Here is a 12,113-nt window from a genome sequence, read left to right as displayed (position 1 = left end):
GTTACACTATGCCAAAGGGAAGGAACCTGCAATTACCTATCAATCACAAAGTAAAAGTAAAAACTACAGCTCCTAGAGGCTTTCTTGATAATGAGAAAGACAGGTAAAAACATGGAGTATACTTGAAAAACACATCTCAAAGAAGCACGGTTACCAAAGAGGAGGTAACCATTCTTTCTCTGAGTGACAGTTTATGCATTTTCTAACTGCAGTAATGTACGAGAGACAGTCTCATCTCTTTAAAGAGAGTGGCGGTAATTTATTGTAACAGTGACTGGAAAACACAAGTTCCAACTATGGCCAGTTAATGCAGATGAAGACGGTGGTATCCCAAAGGGGCAGAAATTCATGTGATGTTTTGTTTGTTTGTTCGTTTTTAGTAATATGGTAATTGCCCATGAGGTACTCTTCTACTTAGCATGAGCAAAATTCATACGAGTATGACTTTTTGACCCCCAAAAGTATATGTATTTTGTGTTAGATGGCAATGGAATATAAAGATACAATAGACAAAGTTGGAAATGCACGTAGAGACCAGTTGCCTGAACTGTTTCCATACCTGGGGTTTTGATATCCAGGTACCCACTTACTTTAAGTGCAAGATGTTTACAAAACTAACTTGTAATACTGTAAACACAGCCATGTAGCTAATACTGAAGCTGCATAAATGAATAAGTGTCTGGACAACAGAACCACAGAATATGTCATATTCACCTCTGTAAAATATATATAGTAGATAATGAATGTATGAAAGACGTATTAAAGAACTGGAACTCTGGCTGTGGCTGTCCTATCCTGTCAGGTGCAGCACTGAACACAAACTACTAGGTTTTATTTTGTGACAGCACTTTCTTAAGTGACTGAAAGTTGTAAGTCATACTGTCTTACTGGTTTCTGCCATACTGACCAGCCATTTCTTTATATTAACTGCAGTATGACTCTTGAGCAAAAAAACACAAATGTCTACCTGAGTGGCACTATATTCTGCTGTAGCCAGCGGGGAGCTGGGGAGACATGACCGATAGACCTGACGAACCCCCATGGAAGCACTGCTAAAGCTGCCTCAACAGGAGAAGAACGAGTACCAAACTTGCCAAACAGATTTTTTTAACACTGGAAAATCCCAAATGCTTCACACCTCATTCCAGTACATTATTCAAGATGCTTATATAGTAAGAGGTCCACAGGAATATATTAAATAAGCAGAATATAACTTATGATCGCCTTTATGGTGTTCTCAATTAAAAGTCAATGTACATGCAAGAAATTGGATGCTGACTCAATTTGAGTTGATTTGATGTTTGAGAGTTAGCGCTTTAAGGCCTGCCATTAATCTTAGGTAGCTAACTCAGTTTCAGTTGAGAATAACTACATTATGTGTTATACGTATCGGATCAAAATGTCTGCCTCACGCAACATGGGTTCTTTGACTTGGCTGGTAACAAACGGAGAAGCTAAGAGATCCCTGAATTCTTGTACTGTGAGGGCCAGTGAATTCACTATTCACTGTCTCTAAGCCATTCGTAATTCTACAGACTATTGTATTTCCTCCTTTTCACCTCTCTCCAAACTACCATGTCCCAAGTTTAAGAGATGAACTCTCCATCCTCTGCATGGGAACCGTTCGATACCGTCCAATATTTCTTCTTCATCCTTCTTTGTCCTTATCTAATTCTACTATATGATTTTAGAGATGGGCTGAAATTTATGAAGTATCCAAACACAAGCACACAAAGCACGACTATGCTTCTGCTTTGTTCTCAATGACTTCCCCAGCAGTTACCAGCACACTTTTTGCCCTTCTGATCACTGGTGAACTTTCAGTTGATGTTTTCAGGGAACACAATGACTGCACAACTTCATTCCTGAGCAGTCATATCTAACAAAGCCAACCTCTGACATCTGGTTAAGGTTGTTTCCCCACTACAGACATCCTTATATTCATCAACACTGGATGCAATTTGATCTCCTAATTGTTCAACAGTGTGAGATCCTTTTTAAACGTTTTTAGAAGTTTCAGATTTGACCTTCCGAAAGCATCGGCATCAAATTCTGTCACATCAGTATTCATCTTTAGATCTTTAATGACTATGTTGAATAATACCTGGGGATCTCAAATAGGAGCTTCCTTTCACTATGAAAGCTACCCATTCATTTCTACCCGTTGTTTTCTGTCTTTTCATCAATTATTCACCCCTAAGAGGAACTTCCCTCTCAAGCCATGAAAACTTAGTTTATTTTAGAGCTTGTGAGGAGCTCTTATCAAGAACTTTTTAAAACTCAAGTGCACAATTATCATTGTGCATATGCTTGCTGACTCCCTCAAAGAGCTTGAAAGGGACATTATACATTGCATAAATCATGCTGGCTCTTCCCTAATATACACTTATCCATGAGCCTACCAGTTCTGTTCTTCCCAATACAGACCTGCTACCCTGCAGTAATCTGCAGAATTACTCCATGAACTTAAAAAATAAATTAAAAAATTAGCATTGCTCTTGTCACTTGCCATTCTTACCGCACCAACGCTCACTTAAATTACAAACTAGTCAAACTAATTCAGTATTTATATTGGAAAGTTCCCGTAAAGCTTCTGGATGAATTCTACCAGTTGGTGGTGGTCCAATTTACTGTCTGATTTACTGATCTGCCCTAAACCCTTTACTGACACTTCAACTTGCAATATTTTATTTCTGCCCTATGGCATGGGCATGGCTGGCTGCGCTCTTCTGCAGTAAACACCAATGTGTAAAGGCTGGGTAACAGCTCATAATAGGGTCTCAACATAAACACATGGTAGTTAAATAAAAACTGCACAAGGCTTCCACCACCCCCCAGAAGGAGCTGGCACACGTGAGCACCAAAGTCCAGGAAGCGGTTAGATGCAGTCCTGCAGCGTGAAGAGGTTTTCAGTATTCCTTTCAGTGTTCAGTTTAGACCTGAAGAACAGGCACCCTGGGTCAGAAGGTCCGTCTGGCCCAGCATCCTGCCTCTGGCAGCGGCCACGAGCAGGTGAGCATTGGGAGCATATAAGAGCAAAGCTAATACAGCTCCACGCTTCCCTGCTCTTCCTCCTCTCCTCATCCGCCCGCTCCCTACGTCTCCAATCACTTAGGGCTCAGGGACTTCCTTAGCCAGAGGTGGTTTCTATGCACTGAGAAACCTTCAGTGCTTTGCTCTTCCCTGAACCTGTCTCCCTGAATTCTGTACACTTTCACCTTTTAGAACATGCTGTTTAGTTTTTGTTCTATACCCTCTAGCTTTTTTTTTTTTTTTTTTGAGTAAGAAATTAATCCCCGTTCACTGATTTCTATTTACCTTTTGGTCTATTTAGTTCAGTCCTAACATTTAGGTGTTCCTTTTAAAAAAGCTGCCCCATGTCTTCCAGTCTCTGAACTCTTCTTGGATGTTATTTTTAGATGGTGGAGGGAGAAGTCCGACAAATCCTACAGATTTTCTCAAACATTTTAGTGTGCCAGCAGCTTTGCTCCCTTTGAATTTAGATGGAGCCCATCTGTCTTGTACAGGTTCCCCCTGTTTCAAAGGCTTCCCTACTTTCTAATAAATCTAGACCCTCTTCCATACGTCGTTTTTTCAAGCATATATTGCAATTCTGCCTGTCTAGCCCTACACATGGTGTTTAGAACGTTTAGAAATGGTTTCTATGGCAACCCTAATACCCAGGTTTTGCCCTCCACGATTTCTACCATGTCCTGTGTTATTTGTATCCATGAGCCAGGACCTCTGGTTCATCTGGGTCAGCCTCAGAGTCTGGCTGTCAGCACCTCTGCCCTTAGTGGTCAATTCACCAAGCAGCTGCATCACAAATTCAGCTACTTTTACTAATAACTGAATCTCTGTTCTTTTCCAGCTATCGGGAGTACCAGCCTTCAGCAGGGTACCGATGAGCAAAAGGATCATCCAAGCAGGAGGAGGCAGGAAAGGTGCAGCGTCGGACCTATTTTTGAGATCATTTCTGGCCATAAGAGCTTCCTCTCCTTTAGAAGTAGGGAGACTGCTAGGTGGCAATGGGACCTCTCTAAAGCAGCTCCGAATGCCTTGTGTAGGAAGAGCCTGGGAAGACAGAGATTTTCTGTCATCCATCCTGGCCCCATGGGAACCCCATGAATTGTCCTCATTACCTGCATTCCTACACTGTTTCCCCATAGGAGAGAGAAACACAGATGTGGCACTCGGCGCAGTGACATAAATTAATACAGATACCTCCCAGCTATCAATCAGTTCTATCCAGCTGCCTTACAAACAGTCTACTGAAATCCTTTCTATTGTGCTATAATGTAATGAATTTCCATGCAGCAGATTTTATCTGTTGCTGTCAGGCAGCCAGAATTCAAGCTCCAAGGTACAGCAATAGCAGATGAGAAAGCAGGATCTGGATCAGACTTGCGTGAACCATTGTACTCTGACCTAATGAGCCTCTCCGGACGATCGCGATGCTTATCATTCACACTGGCATGAGTTTTCTTCGGCTCCCTTAGCATTAATGGAGTGGATGACTAAGCAACCTGAAGCTTCAAGGCTGAGAAGCTGGAGCACCCGGGCTGTACTGCCTTCTGCAACACATCATTCTGAACCATGGGGATTCTTGATATCCCCATTTTACAATATTTTAGTAAATATATTTACAATATTATAGTACTTGTGTGAGTTCAAATACTCCCTCAGCAGCTGCTGTATTGGGTTGATCTTAAGATTCAACATGTGCAGGGCTACTGGGTATGACCTGCTGGTTGATGCAGAAGTTCCAGAGAGTAAAGAGATGATACCGTTATCATTTTTAATGCCAATGGCCGTAACTATTTCAAGGAAGTGTAAAAATTAAAAAAAAAAAAAAAAAAATCCCATCCAAGAGCATAAGAACACAGAACATAGATACTGCAGGTGACTTAGAAGAAAACTATACTTTTCCTCAGTTTTCTTTGTCCTTTCTGCCTTCAGGCTTCAAGTGCAGAGGGAGACAGCTACAAAGTATACGCCCTGCTGGACACTGCTCTTCTTAACAAATCAGACCTATTGTAAATGGGACACTCCAGCAACAGTAATGGAAAACAGCTGGGCAAGCTCTCAGTACAGCTCAATTGAAAATACTCTCTTGAATCACCACAAAATGACAGTATCCTACAACAGATCATTTTCAAAGTATATTTGAAACTGCAGTAGAACAAAAATACTCTGTACACACTACAGTCTTTATCAGCACTTGAATTTTAAGAATTGCAATAACACATTTTGTAAATCTAATAGGTTGTTAGTAGTATCATACGCTACACAGCTCTTACTTTTAATTTTGTGAAGCATCTATTTTTTCTACACTAGGAAGTACCAGCAGTGTGTTTTCCTCATCTCTTTTGGTGTCTATATACTATTGGCTCAAAAAGTTTGTCCTAATGATCATGGCAAGTTTCTTAAAATTAGGCCTTTACATATCAAATCATAATTGGTAATCACGCGATGAAAAAATTTAAGAATCAAAAAGTATTCTTCCTACCTACACCAGTGGCCATTTTAATTTCTTCAAAACTGAATTCATCTCCTTCATTAAACATAAGCAATACTAATGTCTGAAAGAGCGATACTTGAAATTCTTTCTTTCCCTAAAAAAGAAATATCAAATAATTAGAAGTAATATTCAAAGCAATTTCTAATGTATCCTCCAAATTTGACAAGAAACTATACGAATTTGACAGAAGCTATACATTCTTTTTTTTATTTCTAGAAGACGACGTGCATTTTAGAATGCCTAGCACATAGAAGAATCTGCCTGAATGCAGTATCAAGGGAACAGGATATTTTTAAAACCTCTTTTTTTGCTACTCTAACAGTAGCAGTACAGCACACAGCAGAAGCTCATTAGAATGCCTTTGTATTTACTTCACATCATTTACTTCATTTTAATTACAATATATGAAATTCTGGCTTTACTGCCATCAATAGCGAATCTATACTTCACTGAAGTTTCATTTTAGAGAGATGAGCAAACTAATACAAAAGAAATCTCAGCGTTGCATCAAATATGAAAGAAACAAAAGATAATTTTGGTTTACTATGATACAAAGTGACAGTGTCATCAGTAGCACAGTGTTTGTGCAAACAGGCAATGGAAAGGAAATAAATAACTCAAACTCTTCAGACATCTGTAAACACCTCTGTCAATCGACAGCTACAAACCTATCCATCTTAGTGTCGCGTAATGCCTAAACCTCTACGTTTCATATTCACAATGAGTTAGTAAAACAATTCAGGTTTTTGGGGTCTTTGCTCTGGCTCAATTAAGCTGAATTATTAGCAAGATATTCCATGAGACAAAACAAAACCACATTAAGAAACAATGTGGTTATTTAAGGCTTAAATAATTCAACAAGCATTTAAATTTTAACCACAGTCATTACATCACTAACACTCTTCAGTCTCTTTTTGTATCCCTGAAGCATTCTAGAAGCGTCACCAGTATTTCTATGATCAAAACAATTCCATATTAAAAATAAAAAGATGCTGCATTTTTTTTCTTTCATTAATTTACTGCTTTATTACAACCTTCTTTATTTGAATGAGCCACAATTCCTATCAAACAAATACAAATGTTACCAAAAGGTATCACACTGTTGTCTTCCGTGAGCTAGGTAGTATTTCAGTTTAATTATAAAAAGACTACTTTCTATACCAAACAACAGTATTGAATTGTGATTGTTCCTCCACAAAAAATGTTACTACCTTTATAAAAAATACAATGCATGACTAGATTCCAAATAATTGACTTAAATTTTATCCCAACAGACTAAGCATTGAACAAGCAAACTTACTTCTTTAAATTCCGCCTTTAGGACGGCATGCCCTAAAGTGGTCTGCCACTGAAGCTTTCGACCACTGTGTTTTCCCAGGTAAAAGGTTTTAAATACCTCTTGAAGCTTTATCATCTGTAAAGCAAAGAGAGAAAAAAGTTCATTAGTGTTATACCAGTGCAGTGATGCCAGATGATTTCACACATGTAATTTCTTTGGTTCTCCTCAACTCTGTTTCATAATAAGTGCTTTTGTGTGAAAACTTAAATCCAAAGAGCAAAATTCTGCTCTCAAGTACACTGGTACTATTATGCACAAAAGAAAGCCTCAATTCAAGTACAGCTTTCAGTTCCCCCCCCCCCCTTTCTTTTTGTCTGTTTGTTTGTTTGTTTTAAATAAAAGTCATATAAAACCACTGTAAAGGGTTTTAAACCTCAAAAATAAACACTGGTTTTGTCCTGGACTTTGAATCTGACCAAGAAACCCCAGGACAAAAAGCATACATCTCAAACCTATACACTATTACCATCCGCTCCCAAGTTCTTCCTTTAGTTTCTCCTGTAGAGATTCAAGTCTGATTCCAGTACTTTATACACTCTTATTTCCAAGTAAGGGTTTGTTACCCCTCTGTTTTCATGACGTGTTGCTCAGGTTGGATCCTTCCAAAGTCGTCTGCTACTGAGGAAAAGATGCCCCAGGAGCAAGAGCACAAAAGCTTCCACATCTTCCAAACTGAATGGGAACCTTGCTGCCACCTTTGGCCTCTGAAGTGCTTCCCACATTTCAGATCAAGCAAGGCATTGCAGGAAATAGGACTCCAAATACATCTTTCAATTTAAATCGCTACTGATAGGAGCTTTGCAAAAACCTCTCAACTTGGAAGCAATCTTTTTTCCAGGCAAATGCCATTTAAATGCAGGGGCTAGTTTTGTGAGACACATTGCAGGGAACAGAGGAAGGATCTTACAGAAAAAAAGACTGTGCAGTAACATAACTATTGGCTAGATCCAAATGCCTAACCAATGTAGCTAAAGATTGACTAAATTAAGGTGAACTGTCCAGTTTTAAACTTTTAAGTGCTTGACTGCAATGTTAAATAGGACACTGATTTTATTTTAATACTCATTTTAGATTATTATCATTTATTATTAATAATAATTTTATTATTATTATGGTAAAAAAACATATTAAGTTAAACAATCACCACAAAAAAGTGGATTTTATCCACTACATTTTATTTTTTCCAATTTTGGAATCTTTAAAATTACATAAACCACTTAAATATCTAGCAGAAAAAAAAACAGTAAATGAAGGCATTAGTTCACCCTATGATAGCAATTATGATTTCACTCCATAAAGCACATTTAGAAGGAGAATTCTAACACTAACCTCTGAATTTAAGTGGACTTCCATAGGTGTATAAGTTGGCCAATATCCCATAGTTAATATATTTACTGTCAGGTCTATATTTCCTGGGTCACTTTGGTTCTGCATATACTAAAATACAAGAGACAAAGAAATCATTCAAGTATACTGTTGCATGCTAAATTAGAAATATATATCCTTAAATTAGAAATTTAAAGTTTGTAGAATAATGAAAAATTTTTGCAGGCCACATCCTTGGCTCTGCCAGATTTTAAATTCCATTACTATTTATTGCTCCCGTCCCCAGTTTCAAACCACGGCAAGTGGTTGGAAGTAAAAAGAAAAGTACAACATGCCTTGAAGTATCCCAGTCCACTGTCTTTACAGGAACTTCAATCACACACAAATAAAGCAAAATAAAAGCTTTTGATAAGAAGCCAGGGCAAGAACTGCAAGATCAAAAGGATCCTCTGGGACTTCCACACGTCTGTTAGACAATACATTTTCTTATAATTTGAGCATAGCATCAGTCAAGCCAGGCTGCAAAGGCTGGGACAGAAAAGTCCCTAGAGTATTTTATTACAGGAGCAGGTGTCCTGGACCAGATCGCTACCAGATCCCAGTATCCTGTGGCCAGTAAGGCCCCAAAACAGGTACCCAGGGAGAAGTGCAACAACAGGGTGAGCATATACAGTATTTCCTCCAAGCATTCCCTCGGTCACCAGCAGGTTGGAAGCTCTGGGCCGAGACATACATGGTCTCTGCGAGCTTAGCAGCCTTCAGGGAGTTTCTGTGGTGTGGGTCATTCACAAAGAATTCATCAGAGCAGCAACAGTTTACAGAATTAAGGGATATGGACTTTAAAGTATGTTAGATAACTAAATTACTATGTGGTATTTAGACTGTAATTTACTTAAAAAGGAAACAAATAAAGCTGTAAAACAAGACTATCTCTGAATAGATACACAATAAATAAATCCTGTTCTATTAATAGAACTATAAATAGACTCTGTCACTATGACCAGGACCTGCTCAAAAGCTGTTTCATTTTAGTTTATCTTAATCCAAGGTATAGCACCATTAAGTGCTTCCCCATCACTACTGAAAATTCAGCACACGAACACAAGCTAAATGTACCTGCTTAAACTGAACCATGACATCTTTTGACAGTTCCATGTCCTTGAACATGCCCTCCAGTTTGCTGGTAAAAGCAGCGCCACATTCTGTCACACGAATTAAAGCAAAGATCCCACATTACAAAGGAGCACAGAACAAGCCATAAAGGTTTAACCTGAGATAGCTGAGCCAGATTTGCCAGGGTCTGGAGCACCCACAACTAGGTACATGTTTTAAGGATTTTGCTCCTCTCTGGGTACATTAAATGAGCCAGTCACATATCTGAGAGGTCAGCCCAACAGTTCTCACTGAGCACAATGAAAGCTGCGATATGCTCAGCTATTACTTAAAATCTGGCTTGTCACTTCTTAAAGCATGAGAAAATAAGGATTCCAATTTACACGCGAAAATGTAATAAAAATCTAACACATCTGAAGGCACCTACCGTGTTTAAGCTTTGACAACATGGACTTCTCAGCATCTACTGATGCACTTTTCCCAACCAGCAGTCTTTTGGCTAAGTCTTTCTTATAAAATGCCTCAAACACATCTTTACCTGTATGGAAATTGAAACAAAAATAAAATACAACTGAAATCATACATTCTATTTGCATCACTGCACTTCAGGTTTGTGACACAAGCCCTTCTCATGACATGTTGATCAGCAGAACAATATTCACTACGCAACAGCGAAGAAAAACATATAGACAACTTGTTCTTTTTATATTTTTATTTTCTTAACATATTTTGCAAAATTTTTACTTATTTCTTCCCCTCCCCCGCAGGAACATGGGCTGCCTTGTATTTCCCATTGGATCAGCTACAAATCACATTAAATTATTCTGGGGTCCAGAAGAACATTCTTCCCCAAAGGTCTGATTTATTAAAATTAAAAAAAGAAAAAAGGTTCCAATGCATTAGAGAAATAACCTCTAAAAGCCTAAGGTGAAGAAAAATTGATAGAAGTCTTCTTACTCAGTTTCCCAATAGCCTTTTGAAATAAAGTCGTCATACAGGCACCCACAAATTTTCACACCTTAAACCAGAGCTTCCGCAAATCTTTTCTATTGATAGTGCAAAGATATCAGCCAGTTTCTTCACTTTTAAGAGGAAGAAATTCACCATAACTCAAGGCACTATTTGCACTGCCTACAGTAGCCCTTCTTAACTCCTTGCAAACACCTTCCAATGTAGCGATTCCTCTGATACTCTTCCTTCTCCATCCCACCCTCTGGTAAAGTGCTGTTTTGTGAAACAGCATCAAGATACTATCAAAAAGTCCAATGTCCAGAACCTAACTACTAATTATCATCTGTTCTTAAAAGGACTCTTACGCACTAGATACCTCGAAATAAATTTACACTTTTAGCTCAGTACTACAAAAAATATTAAGCGAAAAAGAATTGGTCAAAGTTTCAGATTAACAGAAATTAATCTTAGGCTGACAAGTTGCCGGTGATACCGTTTTCTTTCATCATCTCCATCCAATACCCTTTGCATTTGACAAAAATCATGATGCAAATGATGTTACTTTATGACTAGTTTCTTGTCTGCTTTCCCACTATATTGTACTTGTTTTGGATTTTATGAGGAAAGAACCCCACAGGTGTCAGAACAAACTAATACAGAATTGGGTAGTTCCTGCCTATTCCACCCCAGCCCAGCATACACGTCCCACTTCCCTCAAAACAGTAACCATGCATCTCCATTGGACTCAACCACATATTTTTTTCTGATATCCAACCTAGCAAAAAAAATTCTCCTAACACATTAGGAGCATAGGTTTTTGCTCAGATAGGGACATGCATTAGGGAAGTGCATTTCAAAGGCAGTAAAACATAGCAATAACATTTTCTCCCATCATTCTGAGCCCTCCTCTGTGTTCATTCTCAGCCGCAATGAGAAGAGACAAGTCATTAGTTGCTGGGTTTTCATGTACTTTGCACCTACGACATACTGAGGTGGGCAGGGAAGAGAAAATCTGTACTAACCTTTCTGTTCTCTGTCATTAGAGGAGAGGTTGTGGTTACAGATATGGTTAATTTACGTGAAAAAAACTTCCACCAACAGCTCTAACTCTTAGGTCTGCACTCACAGACTGTAAAATGTCTGTAACTTCCCAGTCCCCATAGAACAAGCTTGTCCTCCCTGGCGTATTTACTGTGCTCCTTCAGATGTAAGGCAACCTGAATTTAAGACCAAGTCGAGCAGAAACTCATGCTAAAAAAGATCTCTTACATTCAGAGGAATGCAGTTCTGCTAATACAGAGGAAAACAGTTCTAATTGCATCAACTGTGAACCAATATTTCTTACCATGAATGAATCTAAATATGATCATGATTTTGTCAAGTATTCTTTCCAGCTCTTCATCTGTTGCTTCTTTATTACCAGCTCTTAACTTGGAATCCACATATTTTGCTACAAATAAATAAAACAGTTTAACAGCTTTAAAAAAAAAAAATCTAAAATAACCAACTTAAGCATCTCCCACTTGAAATATTACAATATGTTAAATATTACTATATGTTAAAATATAGGATAAGTGTTAAATTTTCTGTTTTTCCTCTTCCCATCCCTATGTTCAGTGGAATGATAGAGCCCTACTGTACTACTGTCATAATGGAAAAAATATCACAAAAAGGAACCATCCAAGAAAAAAATGAATACAGTATCATCATTAAAATTAATGCATTAGAAATTCCCACATTTTGTGTCATAGTCATAGCAAGCACGTTACTTTTTGAAAGACAATGTTTTGGAAGTGTACAAAGCATATGAATGTATTTTATGAGAAACGGAAACAAACAACACAAAGAGGACTATTTTTGTAG

General features: G+C 38.2%; 1 protein-coding gene across 5 annotated transcripts in view; it reads right to left on the bottom strand.

Annotated features, from left to right (window-relative positions):
• The window catches only part of CUL4A (cullin 4A), a 42,071-nt gene that overhangs the window by 3,611 nt on the left and 26,347 nt on the right, over positions 1–12,113 (bottom strand). For 3 of the 5 annotated variants that reach the window (XM_082303742.1, XM_082303741.1, XM_082303743.1), the window contains 6 exons: positions 11,596–11,700; positions 9,727–9,837; positions 9,303–9,388; positions 8,190–8,297; positions 6,822–6,935; positions 5,510–5,615 (listed from right to left, as the gene is read on the bottom strand). In XM_082303742.1, the coding sequence (XP_082159868.1) occupies positions 5,510–5,615; positions 6,822–6,935; positions 8,190–8,297; positions 9,303–9,388; positions 9,727–9,837; positions 11,596–11,700 (630 nt within the window). Of the gene's footprint in view, positions 1–5,509; positions 5,616–6,821; positions 6,936–8,189; positions 8,298–9,302; positions 9,389–9,726; positions 9,838–11,595; positions 11,701–12,113 lie in introns of those variants that run through there. The other 2 variants (XR_014227387.1, XR_014227386.1) reach the window with 2 other exon arrangements.

This window comes from Platalea leucorodia, assembly GCF_965183815.1.
Source record: "Platalea leucorodia genome assembly, chromosome: 2".
NCBI lineage: Eukaryota > Metazoa > Chordata > Aves > Pelecaniformes > Threskiornithidae > Platalea > Platalea leucorodia.
Note: the sequence above shows the minus strand (reverse complement) of the source record. Positions and strands in the feature narration are given on the sequence as shown.